The following is a 20,659-nucleotide window of genomic DNA, read 5'->3' as shown; positions in this document are numbered from 1 at the left end:
ACAAATTATTCAACTTTCTCTAGCATCACATGTCTCTTTCTAGTTGATTTTATTCACTTTCTGCATGTCTAACTCTCCCCACTCCTCTCTCATCACAATGAAAAAATCCCTACTTCGGTAGCTGCAAGTTTTTTTTTTTTTTTTTTTTTTTTTTTTTTTTTTTTTTTTTTTTTTTTTTTTTTTTTTTTTTCTAGCTCTGTGGAAGTTTGAGTGACTCATTGCAGAGAGGAATTGATGGAGTCAACAGCTGCTGGAAAAATCTCTTTTTCCTTAATAGCCGTGTCAACATGTGGTTGCTATTATTCAAGTAAGAAAAATATGTATATCAAACATCCGTGGTAGTCCTTGCTAAAATTTTCATTAGAGAAACTCATATTTTGATGTAATAAAATGTTCAAATTAGTACCTGAGAGGATGTTTTGTGAGAGAACAAAATCATGGAGAAATAAAGTCTGAAAAGAAAAACAAATGGCAAGCATGTTGTTAATAATGCTGTAATTTATTTCAGAGTGGGCTGGGTGATTTTCTTCATGGCATTATTTGTGGCACTGTAGAAATTTGGTACCCCATGCCTTCCTAGTCTCCAGGATGATCTGACAATTCATCCAACAAACACTAATTGCTTATCAGGGTAAAATCTCTGCTTCATGGAGTTTAAAATCCTAAAAGGGGAGAAAAACTAAATATTGTGAACAGTCATATGAAATAATTACTCAATGTGATATGTGCTGTGACGGAAATAGGCAAGAGGCTAAGGTAGAAATTAAGATAAAAGGAATTCAGTTAGGGAAGATGTGGGACACCTCTCTGAGGGGTGACATTGAGGCTGAGACCTAAAGAATGAAAAGGAGGTAGCAAAGTAGAGAGGAGGATATAAGATCAACTTGGTCAGCAGGAGCATCTGTGCAAAGTCCTTTGACTTTGAGAGGGGCTGTAGCATGTTCTTGGGACTAAAAGAAGATCAGTGTGTCTGGAGCACAGATCATGAGGAGATGGTAGTATGAAATTAGGTTAGAGAGATAGGCAGGAGCTGAATCATGGGACTTTGTAGGCCTTCGTTAACAGATGTGATTTTATCAACACATTTTACTGAATGCAGAGAAAAGTTACTAGAGGGTTTTAAGTTCTGTGTGTGTGTATGTGCGTGTTCCTCTGAAAATGTTTGTTGCTATAAAGCAAAGTGGCCAAATGAGTTGCATGGGGTTAAGGGTGGAAACAGATAGACTGCCTAAAGTAGACCAGGATTTAAACAATGGCTGCTCACACTGAGGTTGTGGCAGCAGAAATGAAGCAGGGGTGCAAGAGCAAGACACATTTTGAAGATGGAACTGACACAATCTGGTAGTGAATTGGCTATGGGGCTTGAGAAAAAGAAAGGTCTATGGGGATTCCTAGGTTTCAAACTTGGGTAACTGTGTGGATGATCGAACAGTTAAAAATGATGTAGAATATTTGGCAGGGTGGAGGAAGCATAAGTAATACAGTTTGGAATGGCATATGATAGAGATATCTATGAGACAGACAGGGGGAGATGAGATAGCCTGGAGAGAACATGCACAGAGAGACAAGAAGAGGGCTTAGGATGGAGCCTTGGGCTAGCTTTTCATATGTGGGTTGGGTAGAGTACATCTGAAGAATAAAGCATCTCAAAAGCAGAATAACAAACTGGTTGACAAACACTCCTGGGAGCAGATCTATTACAATGAAAGGACCAATAATTTGTAACTTAATTTAACATCCTAACTGAGAAAAAGAAATATATTAGCAACATGAAACAAGAAAAGAAATCACCCCCCAAAAGCCATGTAAAATATCAGATCTAAAGTAACCTAATCGGTGGGATAAATAGTAATGTAGATACAGCTAAAGAATGAAGTAGTTGAAAGACCAGATGGAAGAATGCTTCTAGAATGGTAGAAAATGTAAAAGTTCATAGCCAGGGATAATAGAAGTACCAGTTTTTAGATACTTACAATGCCTGAAGGAAAAATTATAAAAATGAAGAGAGGAAAATATTTAAAGAAATGTAAAGACATTTTCAAAAGAAAGAACAGCTACAGATTGAAATGGTCTTTAGAGGACCATTTCATGGGAAATATATATTTAAAATATTTATATGTATTAAAATATTAAATACATATTTTAAAATTAACACAAAGGTCCATTATATTGAGACTTAAGAATACCATATGCAAAGAGAAAATAATAAATGACACAAATGATGTCAGAGTTTTCAATAATTGTAGAATGCCATTTATTAGTAACTTTTTAAAATAAGAAATTTGATGATAGAATTTAACAATTCATTTGTCATTCAAACATGTGATGGCAATAAAAATATTCTCAGGCATACAAGGCTTTACCATAAAAAGAACTCATATTGAAGAGATGTTTTAACATGAATGCTCAAAAAAAGAGAGAAAAATATATTTAAAAAAATTTTTTTAAAACAACTATATCCAAAATATCACAGAATTAAAGCTCTATATTGTGTCAATATGATTGACAATCCTGCTGGGGGAAGGCAAAAAGTCATGAATGTATATTAAAATTCTTGTCTAGTTATACTGTATATATACATTACTTTAAGAAAGTATTAAAAAGAAGCAAAAAGTAGAATACTTGCCATAAAAAGTAAGATAATAGAAAAAAATGTATCAATAATCACAATGAATACAAATAGACCAAATCTGCCAGTTAAAGAATAGACTATTGGCTGTCCGCATTGGCTCGTGCCTGTAATCCCAGCACACTGGGAGGCTAAGTTGGGAGGTCAGGAGATCGAGACCATCCTGGCCAACATGGTGAAACCCCGTCTCTACTAAAAATATAAAAAAATTAGCCAGACGTGGTGGCACACAACTATAGTACCAGGAGGCGGAGGTCATAGTGAGGTGAGTTCACACCACTGCACTCCAGCCTGGTGACAGCGTGAGGCTCCATCAAAAAAAAAAAAAAAAAAAAAAAAAAAAGACTATCAGATTGGATAAAAAACAAAATCCAACTCTAACTATGTCCTGTTTATAGAAGACTCACATGAAGCATAAGAACATGGGAACCTTACAGACACACAGTCTGGAAGATGCCATTCACATGACAGTCTCTCTAAATGGCAATGCTTATCTTTAAAAAATTTTTTTGAGGTGGAGTCTTGCTCTGTCACCCAGGCTGGTGGGATCTTGGCTTACTGCAACCTCTGCCTCCTGGGTTTAAGGGATTCTCTTGCCTCAGTCTCCCCAGTAACTGCGATTACAGGCATGGCATCCGCCACTATGCCCGGCTAATTTTTGTATTTTTAGTAGAGAAAGGGTTTCACCATGTTGGCCAGGCTGGTCTCGAACTCCTGACCTCAGATGACTTGCCACTCTCTGGCTCCCAAAGTGCTGAGATTACAGGCATGAGCCACTGCGCCTGGCCAAGAAAATGCTTAAGTAAGCAGGTGTAACTATGTAAGTTTTTAGCAAAATAAACTTTATGACAAAACAATAATTATAGACTCACTACTTAACCATAAAAGATATGTAGAAGCAACTTATCAGTAAGATAAAATATTTCTAAAATGGTATGCACTATGAGTAGCTTGATATGTATATAAAGCAAACAATTATAAATCCTTTAGGAGGACTGATTCTCTAGACTTATTTAAGAAATGGACTAGACAAAAAAGTCATTAAAATATAGAATATATGAACAACAAAATATAAGGCTGATATAATAGACATATATTGAATTCTGCATCTAAAAATTAGAGGATGCATATTCTTCTCAAGCATACATTAAATATTTATTAAAATTTATCATGGACCTGACCATAAAATGTCTTAATACATTTCAAGAACAAGTATATTCACATCATATTTTTTCCCATAATAGAGCTAGAAATTAAAATAAAAACTAATTTAAGAAATTTTATATATTTGGCAATTAAAAACATAATATTTGTTAAAAGTCACTGAACTGTGGTTAGGATATATTTCTCTTTAATGTTAATTATGCCTCAATATTCAAAAGTCAATTGCATTTCTAAAAACAAACAGTCAACAATTAGCAAATATGCACTAAAATAGTTACTAGGTATAATAATTATACTTAGAATAAATAAATCATAAAACATGAAAAACTCTACATGGAAAAATTATGAAACTTTATTGAAAATGCTTGTAAAGAAATAAATGAAACTTTACTTCCATGCTTATAGCTAGCCTTGATATCATACACATGTCAATTTTCCAACTTGATTTAAATATTCAATTCCAATTGATATTCCAACTGAGTTTTATTAGAAATGGATGAGACAGTTTTAAGTTTTTTTGGAAAATTAAATGGCCAAAAAATAACAAAGGCACTTGAAAGCAAGGAGTAAAGAAAACAGGAAATTAAAACTTGTCTTACAAGATTTGGAGACTTACTTTAAAATGTTATTTGAGTACAGAAAAAACAAATTGACCAGTGGACTAGAGAGTGCAGAAATCAATCTAAGTATGAATGGAACTTCAATAAATAACAGAGGTGGCAGTATAGTTTAAAGGAGAAAGGAACACATTTTCAATTAATTAAGCTAGCAAAAATGGTTATCTTGTTCAGAGAAAAAAAAAATGAAACTGGATTCCTACATCATGCCATACAAACAAATCAACTCCACATAATTAGATTAAGGACTTAAAAGTTAAAACCAAATATTTAATGTAATTGAACATATTGCAAAATACTTTATGTCAGAAAAACCTAAGATATTTAATCTCTTAGACCACAGTAATGCTAGTTAAAATACAAAAAATATCTTATTTATCTTGGCATAGAAAAACACTCAACATGAAAAAATGGATAAATTTGAACACTAAAGTCAAAATATTTGTGTTCATTACTAGACATTTTCATGAAAGTGAAAATGATACAAATTGAGAAAATATTTGAAGCACATGTAAAAATAAAATGATAAACATTAAGAATCTACAAAAATTCCTGACTCAATAATGAAAGAAAAGCCATTATTTTAAGAACCCTTGCTGAATGACACGTCATCTAACAGAAGAAGCCCACATGACCAAAAACCAGTGAAGAGATGCTTAACCTCACTGGTAATCAGAAAGTTACAAATCAAGACTAAATAAGATACTATTTCACACCCTGTTGATTAGCAAAACTGAAGAAGTGTAACAGTTCCAAATGTTGGTGGCAGTGTAAATTGCTATTATTACTTTGAAAAGCAATTGGCCATATCTAGAAAAGCTGGGGAATACATCATTTGTCAGAACTGAACAATTCAGTCCTAATGATAATCCCTAGAGGAATTTATGCTCATAAGCCCTCCCAGGGTACATATGCAAGTATGATTATAGCAGCACCATTGGCATACCATGTTCTCCTCAAGAGGCAGCTGGATAAAATGGGGTATGTTCACACAACAGACAAATCTATAGCACTGACAAGGAATGACCTAGAGCAATATTCAACAATATGAACAAATCTTAAGTGAAAAAAAAAAAAAAATCAAATGCCAGAATGGTCCATTCTGCATGACACTCCTTAAAAAGACTTTAAAAAGAACTAAAACTAAATAGATATTCTTTCCCTGGGAGATTGTATTTAAAACTTTTTAATAGGCAGGAGATAATAAATACAAAATTTAGGAGAATGGTTACCTCATATGGATTCAGGGGGACAGGTGGATAGGAAAGAGAAGGAATAAATGTGTAGTTGTGAGTTCTAGTTATTTGATTTGGTGATGAATTAATAGAGGTTGATTAATGATCATTAAATAATAAAATAAATAAAATCAACTAGAAGAGAGCCCCAGATGAACCAATGATAACATTGACTATCAAGCATGCCTATGCCTACATCTGGGCACCCGAAATAAGAAATTATTTAAAAAACCTCTTCAGCTGGGCACTATTGCATATGCCGATAGCCCCAGCTTCTCAGGAGACTGAGGTGAGCGGATTGTTTGAGCCTCCGTGTTCAAGACCAGCCTAAGCGACTTATCAAGACCTCATCTCAGGAAAAAACAAAACAAACAAAATCCAAAACAAACAAACAAAAACCCCAAACCCCAGAAACCTGTTGGGCTTAAAAGTATAATCATAGGTAGGGTAATTTAATAGTGTTTAGACAATGTATATAGATAATTCTTTTGTTAATTTTGGCAGTAAAAGAAAGCAGAAAAAACATTGATGGTTAGAGGAGGTTATAAGGTTAAGGAAGGGAATGTTTTTTTTTTTTGTTTGTTTCTGGTTTTTTTNATTTTTTTTTTAATGATAAAGTTATACGTGATGTTTGGAGGCTAAGGAGAACAATCCAGAACACAGGGAGAGATAGATAGTAAGAGTTAAACGAGATGACCAACAGAGCAAAGATCTTGTGAAAATAAGAAAGGACGAGATTCAGAGTGCATGTGAAGGGAATGGCTTTTGCTCAGATTAGGGAAGCATCCATTTTAGCAGAATGGAAAAATAAGATGAGAGCAAGTATCAGTAGGATTGGTGTGCATTGGGGGAAGTTGAGAGAGTTTGCATTGATGGTAAGTTGGGTAATAAATAACATCTTGAGACACACATTATTACTAAAAAAACTGGCAGATTTGAGAGTGAATATGAAAGTCAAATAAATGGAGTTTTTTAGAGAAAAAATAGGCTTGACTCTTAGTGGTAAAATAGTTCTATTGGTTATTTGATAGAACTCAATCTGATTCCATGGAAATTATTTAATTTTTGTCAAATAATATAAGTATTAGGTTTTATTTCAAAAAGTGTGTTTCTTTTCATCATTGAAATCTCTGTCTTGGAGTCTGTACATCAACTTATCACTTAGTCATCTTATGGTCTTGAAAGTCACTAAACTATAATATGACTGAACATACCCTATTATGAAACATTTTTTATGTTTTGAAAACTAATATGTAAATGCTTAAATCAAAGATTTTGCTAACTTTGTGAGAGCAGCTTTAATTTCATATTTTAGACTCAAAATGTTTTAATTTGTATTTAAATTGGCAACCATATTGTTGACCATTACTTGTTCTCAGTTGAGACACAACTTGCTTTTTGTGGCATTTCTACTGGCTATATGATTTGGTGCCATAGTTTAGCTCCCAGCTTCTGGAGCCAGACTCCATGGGTTCATAATCCTGACTTTGTTAGTTGCTGGTTGTGTGACTCTGAGAGAGTTACTTGACTCTTCTGTGTCTTGATTTCTTACTCTGTAAAATTGGGATGATAATGATAATACATACCATATAGGGTTATTGCAAAGATTAAGTAAACTAATACATTTAAAAGGATATAGTTAACATACGAAGTTGGATTAGAAGTTTTAACTGCTACTTAACTTGTGCTAATATTTACTCCAGTTCTGCTCACATTACTTTCTTAGTATACATTTCAGAATGGATTAAATAATTCTGCTAGCCAGTGGCAACAGGAAGCTTCATGAAGGGGAGAAAGGCTTAGGGGGGCTCAGAAACTGCACAGAGCAGGGGAATAGATGAGTGGAAGGAACAGAGCTTTGAGGACAGACACACCTGGAACTCCTGGATTAGACAATAGCTCCAATACTTAGTGACGTGAACAAGTGATTCTCTAAAACTCTTTAAATCTTATTTGTAAGGACATAAATAGCTATTTTAAACTCTTGTATAAATTTGTAATAATGTCTGTAAAGTATCTGACAGGAGCTCAGAAATGACACAGTTCTTTAAATATACTCACCCCCAAATTTTAAACAAAAAGTAGATGCATATCCTACCCACAATTTTAAGTTTTACTATTTAAGATAACATCATGCTATGAACATATTTCCATGTCATTAAATATTCTATTTCATGCAATATTTAAAAGCTAATAGAAGTCTGTTAAATGCATATGCCATAATTTATGTAACCGATTGGGTTGTTTTTAATATATATGTTGTTTCCAATGTATTATGCTATTGACAATAAAATAATGAACATCTATGATGATGAACATTGATATGCCCCTATTATTTTTGTTTAGTAAAAGGAATTGTGGGATATATCATGGGTACATTTAATTGTCTTCCAAATGGCTTATATCTGTTACCTTCTCAGATACAATGAATGAATGTGCCCATTTGCCTGAGTCTTCACCAGCATGGATATTACCTTTGTTTTCCGTGTCTGCAAACTTAGGTGAAAATGATGTCTCATTGCATTAACTGTTACTACTTAATTACTAATGAGTATAATTTTTTTTTATGATTGTTGTGTACTTCTTTTTTGTGAACTATCTTCTTTGCTTATTTCTCTATTAGCATATTCATCTTTTTCTTTTTTTTTAAATTTATCGTATTTTAGATTCTAGGGTACATGTGCAGTTCATGTAAGATTGTTGCATAGGTACATTCATGGCAAGGTGGCCCATTCCCACCATCTCCCATCACCTATACCTGACATTTCTCCTCACGTTATTCCTCCCCCACTCTCCCTCCTACTATCCCTCCCATAGCCCCCTCCAACAGACCCCAGCATGTGATGCTCCCCTCTCTGTGTCCAAGTGTTCTCATTGTTTAACACCCACCTATGAGTGAGAACATGTGGTGTTTGATTTTCTGTTCCTGTGTCAGTTTGCTGAGAATGATGGTTTCCAGGTTCATCCATGTCCCTACAAAGGACACAAAGTCATGGTTTTTTTATGACTGCATAGTATTACATGGTGTATATGTGCCACATTTTCTTTGTCCAGTTTATCATTGATGGGCATTTGGGTTGGTTCCAGGTCCTTGCTATTGTAAACAGTGCCGCAATGAACATGTGTGTGCATATGTCTTTATAATAGAACAATTTATAGTCCTTTGGGTATATACCCAGTAGTGGGATTGCTGTGTCAAATGGAATTTCTATTTCTAGATCCCTGAGGAAGTGCTACACTGTCTTCCACAATGGTTGAGCTAATTTACATTACCATCAACAGTATAAAAGTGATCCCACTTCTCCACATCCTCTCCAGCATCTGTTGTCTCCAGATTTTTTAATGATTGCCATTCTAACTGGCATGAGATGGTATCTCAATGTGGTTTTGATTTGCATTTCTCTAATGACCAGTGATGATGAGCATTTTTTTCATGTTTGTTGGCTTCATATATGTCTTCTTTTGAAAAAGTGTCTGTTCATATCCTTTGCCCACTTTTGGATAGGTTTGTCTGTTTTTTTCTTGTAAATCTGTTTCAGTTCTTTGTAGATTCAGGATATTAGCCCTTTGTCAGATGGGTAGATTGCAAAAATTTTTTCCCATTCTCTTGATTGCTGGTTCACTCTAATGATTGTTTCTTTTGCTGTACAGAAGCTCTGAAGTTTAATTACATCCCATTTGTCTATTTGGGCTTTTGTTGCCATTGCTTTTAGTGTTTTAGTCATGAAGTCCTTGCCTGTACCTATGTCCTGAATGGTTTTGCCTAGGTTTTCTTCTAGGGTTTTTATGGTGTTAGTTCTTATGTTTAAGTCTTTACTCCATCTGGAGTTAATTTTAGTGGAAGGTGTTAGGAAGGGGTCCATTTTCTGCTTTCTGCACATTGCTAGCCAATTTTTCCAACACCATTTATTAAACAGGGGATCCTTTCCTCATTACTTGTTTTTGTCAGGTTTGTCAAAGATCAGATGGTTGTAGATGTGTGATGTTGCTCCAGAGGCCTCTGTTGTGTTCCATTGGTCTATGTCTCTGTTTTGATACCAGTTCCATGCTGTTTTGATTACTGTTGCCTTGTGGTATAGCTTGAAGTCTGGCAGCATGATGCTGCCAGCTTTGTTCTTTTTGCTTAGGATTGTCTTGGCTCTGCAGGCTCTTTTTTGGTTCCATATGAAGTTTAAAGTGGTTTTTTTCCAGTTCTGTGAAGAAGGTCATTGGTAGTTTGATGGGGATAATAGCATTAAATCTATAAATTACTTTGGGTAGTATGGCCATTTTCACACTATTGATTCTTCCCAACCATAAGCATGGAATGTTTTTCCATCTGTTTGTCTTCTCTTATTTCCTTGAGCAGTGGTTTGTAGTTCTCCTTGAAGAGGTCCTTTACCTCCTTGTCACCTTTTTTTAATTTATGAAAGCTCTTTGTATTTTTAAGTGTATTATAATGTTGTGCACTCAAATTCTTTCTGTTATCAGTCATATTTGTTTCTACTGTTTTTGATATGTAGAAGTTTGATATTTTATGTTTATTGCCATGATCTTTTATTTTATGATTTCAGCCTTTTGTGTTATGTTAAGGGTGTCTTTCTTTACTTCTCCCCTCCACCCAATATTAAAAATATGGGTTACAATTTAAAACTCAGAACACTTGACTATTAGCACCCACATCAGGGATGATATGAGTCAGCTATTCAAACTGAGCCCCACTCCACCGAGATGATGTATGTTATTAAGGAACTAAATTTACTAGATGTTTCTATCTTCCCTCACTCCCTCCCTCCCTTCCTTCCTTTTTCCTTCCTTCCTTTCCTCTCCTTTCCCCTCCCTTCCCCTCCCCTCCCCTCTCCTCTCCTCCCCTCTCCTCCCCTCTCCTCTCCTTTCTTCTTTCTTTTCTAAGATGGTCTCTCTTGTTGTCAAGGCTGGTCTGAACTCTTGGCCTCATTTGATCCTCCAGTCTCAGCCTCAGCCTTCTAAAGTGCTAGAATTACAGGCTAAATGTATAATGTATGAAGCTATTTATTATCAATATGGAGTCAAAGTTGTCCAAAGCCATGTAGTGATTTGTGTATCTGGAGAATACAATGGAACTAGATGAGAAGCTGTGATAATTAACTTTTTGTGTCAACTTGACTGGGTCATGGGGTGTCCATATGTTTGGTCATGTATATTTCTGAGTGTTTCTTTGAGGGTGCTTTTGGATAAGATTAACATTTAAACTGATAGACAGAGTAAGGCAGATTGCCCTCCCTAATGTGGGTGGGCTTCATCTAATTAGTTGAAGGTTTGCATAAAATAAGCTGACTGTGACCCAGACCATCAAGTAAGAGAGAATTCCTTATACTTGACTGCCTTCAAACTGGAACACTGGATTTTTTTTCCTGTCTTTGAACTTGGCCTAAAATAGCAACTTTTCCTGGCTCTTAAGCCTGCTGATGTTGGACTGGAACTACATCATCAGCTCTCCTGGCTTCCCAGCTTGCTTACTCACCCTGCAGATTTGGGAACTTGTCGCCCTCCATAATCATGTGAGCCAGTTCCTTATAATAAAGCTCTTGCTCTCTATCTCTATCATCTCCATCTATCTCTATCTCTTTCTCTATTATCTCCATCTGTCTCTATCTCCATCTATCCCTATAATCTCCTTCTATATCTTTATCATCTCCATCTATCTCTCTTTCTCATCATCTCCATCTCTTTCTCTCATCTCCTCCATCTCTTTCATCTCTCTATATATACACCGATTTCTGTTTCTATCTATCCCTATATATCTCTGTCTCCATTTATCTATTTCTATCTCTGTTCTATTTATCCCTATCTATCTATCTACCTATCTATCTATCTATCTATCTATCCATCTCTAGCTCCATCTCTGCATCTCCATGGCCATCTTTATCTCTATCTTCATCTCTCTCTTTATCTCTATCCTATCTGTCTCTCTTTGTCTCTATCCTATCTATCTATTTCTCTTTATCTCTATCCTATCTATCTGTCTATCTATCTCCATCTATCTCTTATTGGTTCAGTTTCTCTGGAAAATCCTAATACAGGAGTCCTGCCTGTCAACTTAGCCAAGCAGCAAACATAAATTGAGACTGCAATATACCTCTTTAAAACCCAGTTAAGGCATAGCAAAGTTGAAGCCATCACTCCCTGAATGCAAATTGTGTCATTTACCAAGTGAGAGCATTAATATCCAAGCTTGCTGGGGGCTCAAATTAGATGACATATAATAAAACATTGGGCAAATTGCTAAAAAATATATTTGTTATTAATTATAACTTTTATCTGAAGTAACTCATGAATGGTGATGACCTTAGCAGAAATATCCTAAGTGACTTGGTAATAATTTTAAAGTGGGAGGCTATTACCCCCCACAAACACACTACAAACATATACACACACTATACACATGCTCACTACATACAAACATAGACACACACAGACGCTGACATATAAACACCTGTTTTGGGGAAAAACAGTAAAGCTGACTGTTTAACTGTTAAACATTTTTATTGTGCAGGCTTGTAACCTTTATAGGACATGCATGATAAAAAATTGTAAAATATATCAGTAAGCATATAAAATTTCAGCAATCTTTTGGACCAGCAATTGATTTGCATGAGGGACTAAGCATCTATGTAGAACAGACATGTCTTGGAATACACAGTTTACATATTGAATCACAAAGCCATTTCCTAAGTGATTTTCTTCATATAAAGATAAAAGTATCTTTACATTTAAAAAGTATGCAGTATAGCACATTTTCAGTTATATACAGTTTAAAAGTAAAACTATGTCCATGCCAGTGTCTGTTTTAAATGCAAAAAGTCAAAGTAGGTAACAGGTTGATAATTAAAGTGTCAAGAAAACTGGAAGAGGCAAAAATCAAGCGGAGTTCCAATACGTGTACCAAAAAAAAAAATAATAATAATAATAAAATAAAAGCATGACTGAAGGTTTCAGAAAAGTCCCCAAGGGCAGAATCACAATATGAGCAGGAGAAATAAAAAGCTTTTGCATATACCAGGCAGCTTTCACTATGACTCAGGTTTACAGGTGAAATTCCTCAGTTTGAGTTCAGAAGAATTTGAACTTATTCCAGCAAAACTACTTCATTCTTTTTATTACTGCCCCCTCCCCCATCTTCTTTCTGGGCAAAGGGATGCTTGGATTAGGTCCAAAGCTCCTGGTAGGGGGAGGGGCCATGTGTCACAGCATAACAGACGGTTGCAAGTGCTTTACTGAGCAGGGGTCATGTTTGCAGCAACTCTGACAGGCTCACACAATGGCCTCCGTTTTCCAGCCCCTCCCCAGAGGCCCACTGATCAGCTGAAAAGGGAACACAATGTTGAGCCACTAAACCACCCCAGTGATGGATTAGTTTGGATTCAGAAAAGCATGATTATTCTTGAAAATAAAGGAAGCTGAATAGACATGCTGACCTCATTCAGCTGATGACAGACAGGGAAAGCTGGCTTCCATGCCTGCCAGCCCACAGAGGGCTCAGCCCCATTGGTCCACTTTAATTCGTTTCATTGGGCTACTGTCGACCATCTCTATGGATAAAGATGCCACATGATGAAGCCCAGATGCGAGCTTCACTGGACTCTAGCTCAGAGTCAGAAATGCTCATGGAAGACTAGGTCATGGATATTCTAATTTTGGTCTTCAGGGAAGCTGCTGACCTAATGCATGTTGATGCATTAGACCCTATTTGAAAAAAATTTGTGAAAAACAGGAAGGCACTTAGGTCTTGTTATCTATATAACAAATATTCAGGCACAGAAAATATAGGTTAAAATTTCAAGAAGAGTAAGGCATTAGTTGGATCATGAGAAGGCAGAAGATTATGTTTTCTAACTTGTAAGGATTACTGGATCCTACTGGATCACGAAAATAAATGGCAGTAATCCACTAACTCCTTAAATGGTGGAAAAAGAGTTTGCTGAAAATATGCCCATATACTTGTACCCTCAATGGCCATACCCTGGAATTCTTCCCTTACCATAAAATGACCAACATTTTAGAGTAGGCAGTTGAGGTTGTTGGTTCTTTTTTTTCCCCTCCAGTTCTCCATAATTCTCTCAAATTAACTTTCAACAATATGTTCATATCTCAGCCAATAAAGTGATGGTTGATCCACATGCAAATAAAAAGGTAAAGAAAAAAATTTAAAAATTCAGACTGCCAAAAAAATAGATGAAATAACTCAGAAGAGACATAATACTTATGAAAACTGAGAAAGTGATTTCTTTGTTCTCAACCAAGATAATTCATTCATAAATTGTTGCTGTATTAGAAACTTGAAACTTGAAATTGGCACCAGGAAAATTAAAAGGAAAAAACATCAGGTATACTTCTATCCTTGAAATGTCATTTATATTTCTTTCTGCAAGCTGATGCGGACATTGCTGAATATTTTCCCAATAGCTTCGAAGAGTGGGTCACAGACGGTGTGGATGTAGATGGAATAGACACGGCTGATGCACTGAATCTCAATCAGGAAGCTCTTAATGCATGGGACAACTGCCCAGATGTGCAGGAAAGAGAGAATGGCAAAGTAAATACCCCATATGAGTGCCATCGGAATGCCAAAGAGGGCAGACAGCAAGCGATAAAACCAGTATTTCGTCACAGTGAAGGTGGTGAAGCTGGCCTTCCAAATGCCATCGAAACTGTGTGTCCCTTCTGGTTCTGCAATCACATCTTCAAAGTCAATCTAAAAGGAAGAAGTGACAGAACATGAGCATGGAATTGAAGAAAAGAGAAAAACTCACTATTTAGTATCCCATAGACATATACTGTATTAGCTTTTATGAGTTAATTCTTTGTGAGATGCTTAAAAACAACCAGCAGCATCAGCATCACTTGGATCTTGGAAATACAGATTTTTGGTTTTTTTTTTTTTTGAGACAGGGTCTTCCTCTGTCACCTAGGCTGGAGTGCAGTGGCATGATCATGGCTCACTGCAGCTTTGACTTCCCAGGCTCAAGCAATCTGACTGCCTCAGCCTCTTAAGTAGCTGGGACCACAGCTGCATGTCACCACACTCAGCTAATCTTTTTTTTTTTAATTGTACTTTAGGTTCTAGGGTACATGTGCAGATCATGCAGGATTGTTGCATGGGGACATACATGGCAAGGTGGTTTGCTGCCTCCATTCCCCCATCACCTATATCTGGCATTTTTCCCTATGCTATCTCTCCCCAACCTCCCTACCCCCTGTCCCTCCCCAGCACCCCCGCAACAGACCCCAGTTTGTGATGCTCCCCTCCCTGTGTCCATGTGTTCTCATTGTTCATCACCCACCTATGAGTGAGAACATGCAGTGTTTGATTTTCTGTTCTTGTGTCAGGTTGCTGAAAATGATGGTTTCCAGATTCATCCATGTCCCTACAAAGGACATGAACTCATCGTTTTTTATGGCTGCATAATATTCCATGGTGTATATGTGCCACATTTTCCTTGTCCAGTCATTGATGGGCATTTGGGTTGGTTCCAGGTCTTTGCTATTGTAAACAGTGCCACAATGAACATGCATGTGCATGTGTCTTTATATTAGGATGACTTATAATCCTTTGGGTATATATCCAGTAATGGGATTTCTGGGTCAAATGGAATTTCTATTTCTAGATCCTTGAGGAAGTGCTACACTGTCTTCCACAATGGTTGAGCTAATTTACACTCCCATCAACAGTGTAAAAGTGATCCCACTTCTCCACATCCTCTCCAGCATCTGTTGTCTCCAGAATTTTTAATGATTGCTATTCTAACTGGCATGAGATGGTATCTCAGTGTGGTTTTGATTTGCATTTCTCTAATGACCAGTGATGATGAGCATTTTTTTTCATGTTTGTTGGCTTCATATATGTCTTCTTCTGAAAAGTGTCTGTTCATATCCTTTGCCCACTTTTGGATAGGTTTGTCTGTTTTTTTCTTGTAAATCTGTTTCAGTTCTTTGTAGATTCAGGATATTAGCCCTTTGTCAGATGGGTAGATTGCAAAATTTTTTCCCATTGTCTTGATTGCTGGTTCACTCCAATGATTGTTTCTTTTGCTGTATAGAAGCTCTGGAGTTTGATTTGATTAGATCCTATTTCTCTATTTGGGTTTTTGTTGCCAATGCTTTTGTTGTTTTAGTCATGAAGTCCTTGCCTGTGCCTACGTCCTGAATGGTTTTGCCTCGGTTTTATTCTAGGGTTTTTATGGTTTTATGTCTTTTTTTTTAGTTGTGTTTTAAGAGATGGAGTCTCACTATGTTGCCCAGATTGGTCTTGAACTCCTGGGATCGAGGAATCGACCCGCCTTGGCATTCCAAGGGGTTGGCATAACAGGCATGAGCCACTGAGCCAACCTGAAACACAGATATTTGGGTTCTCCTTGGGCTTTATTATCTCTCAAGGGTAGAACCCAGGAGATTTTTTCACATGTCTTCTGGGAGTTTCTCTATCACACAAAAGGTTGAGAACTATAGCTCTAAAGAAAACCAAATGGATGTGATTAAATTTCTTGACTTAAAAGTAAAACCCCAAAACATGGATAAGGATATGAGGCACTCAGTACAATGTAATGAACATGACATAATTTAACTGCCTTCGAAGACACCTACACATGCAATTTTAAGGGTGTTTAGTTAACAATTGGTTAATAATTTTTCAAATTCCCAATTAGCATAATTACTTAAGGAAATTATATCATGATGAGCTGGGAGGCATCAAGAAGGCTTCATGAGGTGGGAGATTTGAGCAGGGCTTGGGAAATTGAGTATGATTTGGAGAGGAAGAAGAAAGAGACCTTGGAAGTGTGTCAAAGCCCCAGGAACAAGCAAGGGTGCCACAGTGAGTGTCACAGGCAGAACAGACCTGTGTCACCAAGGCTGGAAAGACAGGCTGAGGCCAGACTGGATATTATTATACAGACATTGGTGTCTATGGAAGATATGGGAGCAGGGGAATGTAGCCACAATCAATGCACTAATTTATCAAGATAAGTTTGACAACTGGGAAAAGGAGGAAAGAGATTCAAGGAAGGGAGGCTGTCACTGTCACTCAAGTTTGAAGGGCCAAGACTAGAAAGGTGGTTATAAGAAAAGAAAAGAGGGTCCCAGAGATGCTAAGTGAAGAATCCACAGGACTTGGTTAGTTCAAAGATGAGGATGATAGGAGCTGAAATACAAATTTGGCCCCTTTCCCAGTAGCAGGCTCTGCCAGGTAAATGTTCACCCAAACAATTAATTACAGGAAATTTTATCCCTCTGTAAAGATTTATATAAACTACACTTAAGCATAGGATTAAAAACAGAATTTCCAACTGAAAGGTAGGACAGAGGCAGTGCAACTGCTCGGCAGTGACAGCTATAGGAAGGGATTTAATGTAGTTTGAAATCCAAACAGGCAGATGACTGCCAGCAGCAACTCAGGCAGGCTCCGGATTAGGGAATGAGGACTTCCATGACTCCATGGAGCTGCTCAGTGCCAAAAAGCCACTTTGATTCGACACAGTAAAATGTCTTCTGGAAAAAGTATGTGATGCTTACCAATTTTTAAAGTTTATTTTGTGGAACATTCTGTTTCTTGACTTAGTGTCCAATGTTTTAATAACGTAATGTGAAAACAAGCAGTATGGCCACAATTATATAAGTGGTTAAGTAGATTTATTGTCACTCTTATTTTTTCTTCACCCATTTGGATCTAGACACAGGGTAAACATTTACTTGTGTGTTTTAAAATGTGGCAAATATGTGGCAAATCAGGTCAATACTTTTATGAAGTTTCTGTGCAAGTTTTATTTTTTAAAGATGTCTTTGTTTTGTAAGAGGATTTGAAGGCAGAATTAAAACACTACAGCAGGTAGTCAAAAGATGGGCAATGGCCATCTATGACTGCCTTGAAATGAGTACACACATTTTGAATGTATAATGGAAAATAATCCATTACTCTTATTAAAAAATATTCTATTACGAAAGAAGGTTAGAAAACAATTTACTGGGAGCAGAGGATTCCTACCTCTTTACAGAGCAGACCCAAAGCAGGTCTGCCTTGAGATTCTTTTCCTAGGAGGGAAAGATTTGTGAACATTTGTTGACTGGTTATTATGATCAGTCACTGCTCTCATTTAACTCACAACAACTCTATAATACAGTATTCCCATTTATTTTTTTAAAAAGCGATATTCAGAAATGCTAATGAATTGTCCAAGTAAATAAGAGGTAGATTTGTAGTTTAAATCTGGTCTGAAAGTTATCAATTTTCTTCAATATTGTACCACTTTTCCAAAATATTCTTCAAACTTTCTCTAAGTTGAGTATGCTATTTCATAATTAAAAGACACATTAATAAAAAAGAGTTTGCCAAATTTAACTCTGTGGTAACTGCAACAAATCTCACAGCATGTTGTCTGAGGACAGTGTTATGCCATATGTGCAATGGTTCTTAGTGAGGATATTTATGAACATGAGTGTGTAAGATTTTTTAATAATAATTCTATTTTTCTGAGCCTAAATTCAAATTATTTTTTAACGAGTACATTGGATTCTTATACTTTCTTTTAACTTGCTTACTAAATTTCTGGATGCTTGCAATTTCAGTGAAACTGCGTTTTCAGAAACTGCTAGTGAGCATGATTTATCCTCAAACATCCAAGTGAATTTAGAGTAGGTCTCCAGGGGTGCAAAGCAACATGACAAAAATAACATGTTATATAAATATATCCAGTTATTGCTGCTTTAGTCTTGAAAATTTAAGGTGGTTTAAAGGGAAACTAAAAGTATAGCCAATTAGGTGCAGCTGAGAAAAAGAAAACAAGGCAGGTTAAAGGAACAATAGTGGCAGAAGTAAAGCTTAGTGTCTTCTACCTCCATTTACACAGCAGTAATTAGTATTAGAGGAGTACGTGAGATAATTTATATAAAGTATTTAGCATGGGTGTAGAGCCTAGCAATATGATTAGTAAACGCCCAATAAATAGTAGCACTTAAAAAAAATCTCTTGCTTTTGATGATTAGGTCTTTTTTCTTTTCTTTCCTTCCTTCCTTCCCCCACCCCTCCTTTTTTTTTTTGAGACAGGGTCTTGCTCTGTCACCCAGGCTAGAGTGCAGTGGCACAATCACTGCTCACTGCAGCCTTGACCTCCTGGGCTCAAGCAATCCTCCCACCTCAGCCCCCAGAATAGCTGGGACTACAGGCACGCATCACCGGCTAATTTTCTTTTTTTTTTTGTAGAGATGGATGTTGGCAGGGGGAGGGTCTTATTATGTTGCCTAGGCTGATCTCGAACTCCTGAGCTCAAGCAATTCTCCTGTTCTGACCTCCCAAAGTGTTGGGATTACAGACATGAGCCACTGCACCCGCTGTGACTAGGTTTTTAAATAGACAATTGTAATAACAGGAACTATCAGCTGCAGAGCACATAGGGCTGTCAATTTAAACCCCACCAGTAGCTCAAAAGAACTAACTTCCATTTGTAATTATCTTCACTACAACCCACTGAAATGCATGTCATTATTCCCGTTTTACAGATGAGAATACTGCCGGGGGTTAATAAATTACCCACGGTCACACAGATGCTAAGTGACAAAGCTAGAACTTGTCATATTTCAATTCTGTGCTCCTTTTGCCTTTGTATTCCTGAGACCACAAGCCTTTACAATTGTCTTATTTGCTTGATTTTCACCCAGATAGATATGCTTCCTAAAACATTCCCATTTTGATCATTAAAGGAATTACTCTTGTTAATGTTTCCACTTTAAGATAAGACATCTAACCTAGGATGTTTTGCATTACTGGTCCTGATTGTGTTTTTATGGCTCTGAATGGTACGTTCTCACAATCCTGGGTCCCCAGCCAGGGACCCTCTAATTGGCAGATATGGAAACTGAGGCACAGAATGATTAAAATGAGACAGGCATTCTCAAGATCCAAAGTGAATTAATGGAAGAGCTAAAATTAGAACTCTAATTTCCTGATTCCCAGGTCTATGTCCAGCCTTGCGCTTCATACTTTTTCCCTAGGAAGTTACATCACCTTCCCCATGTGCCTTCTCTACTTACTCCATTCATATCTCTAGGTCTCCTTTAAATCTCTCATTGCTTTCTAAGGCATGACTTGAAAGTTTATGAGAAATGTTCTTTCTATAGTGTGAACATGAACATTTTTTGTACATTTATCTATGGTGAAAAAACCAGGAAGGAATATTTTTTACAAATCCAAGTATATTTTGACATGTATTCAGAATGTACTGAATCCAACAAAACTCTACTAAATGATTGATCCTTCTATTTAAGGGAGTTCGGAGTTCCACATCAATCAAAGCATAGCTGCTTCAGCAGATTCACAGATATTTAAAGCTAAAGGGATTCTTAAAGCAATGGAGTCACATTTGAGATACAGAAATTGATGACCAAAGCTGTCAGATGACTGGACCAAGTACCTTCCCATTTAATGGCAGCACAGGATTGCAACTCAGACTTAGAAACTCTCCTGGGCTCTTCTACTACTGCTTGCTATCATCACACATCCTTGATCACTCCAGCTGCTACATTCCGGATGCCTGTGTCTGAAATTAAACATCCTGAGGCTATCAAGAGGTCCCACAGGTCTACTGTTGAGTGGATGATGGTGCCTCTTTCTCACAATCCTTAATGGGCTCATTATTCACATTTAGCATCAGCTTGATTTATCTCTCATTGAAACAGTGACTCCCGAGTCCCAGTTCCCAGGGGACTGACTCCACTTGCCCTTATACAAGGGCTGGTCTTGCTTGGAGCAGTACTTTATGTGATTGCTTAGATTTTGAGCAGGACAGGAATTAAAAATTTGTGTAAAAACCTAATGCCCAAGAGGTGTAGGTGCCATCAGTTTCTTAGAGTGGGCTGCCTCAGATGAGGTTGAGCTACTCCTCCAAGAACCAACTGTCTGTTCTGTAATCTATGGAATAAGTTGCCTTTCTGGAGAGAATTATTACACAGACCTAAAGATCAAAGGCATAAATGTACTTCAGTGATATTTTTGTGTCTCAGTAGAT

At 36.7% G+C, this 20,659-nt stretch overlaps 1 protein-coding gene across 2 annotated transcripts in view; it reads right to left on the bottom strand.

Moving 5' to 3' along the window:
• Positions 1-12,130: 12,130 nt before the first annotated feature.
• Positions 12,131-20,659, bottom strand: part of CAV1 (caveolin 1) — a 36,582-nt gene continuing 28,053 nt past the window's right edge. For both annotated transcript variants that reach the window (XM_017535054.1, XM_017535055.1), the window contains exon 3: positions 12,131-14,358. In XM_017535054.1, coding sequence (XP_017390543.1) covers positions 14,017-14,358 — 342 coding nt within the window. In that variant the 3' untranslated portion in view covers positions 12,131-14,016. The remainder of the gene's footprint in view (positions 14,359-20,659) is intronic.

Source organism: Cebus imitator, unplaced genomic scaffold, assembly GCF_001604975.1.
Source record: "Cebus imitator isolate Cc_AM_T3 unplaced genomic scaffold, Cebus_imitator-1.0 Scaffold90, whole genome shotgun sequence".
In the NCBI taxonomy this organism is placed as follows: domain Eukaryota; kingdom Metazoa; phylum Chordata; class Mammalia; order Primates; family Cebidae; genus Cebus; species Cebus imitator.
This window is presented reverse-complemented; position numbering and strand designations above follow the sequence as displayed.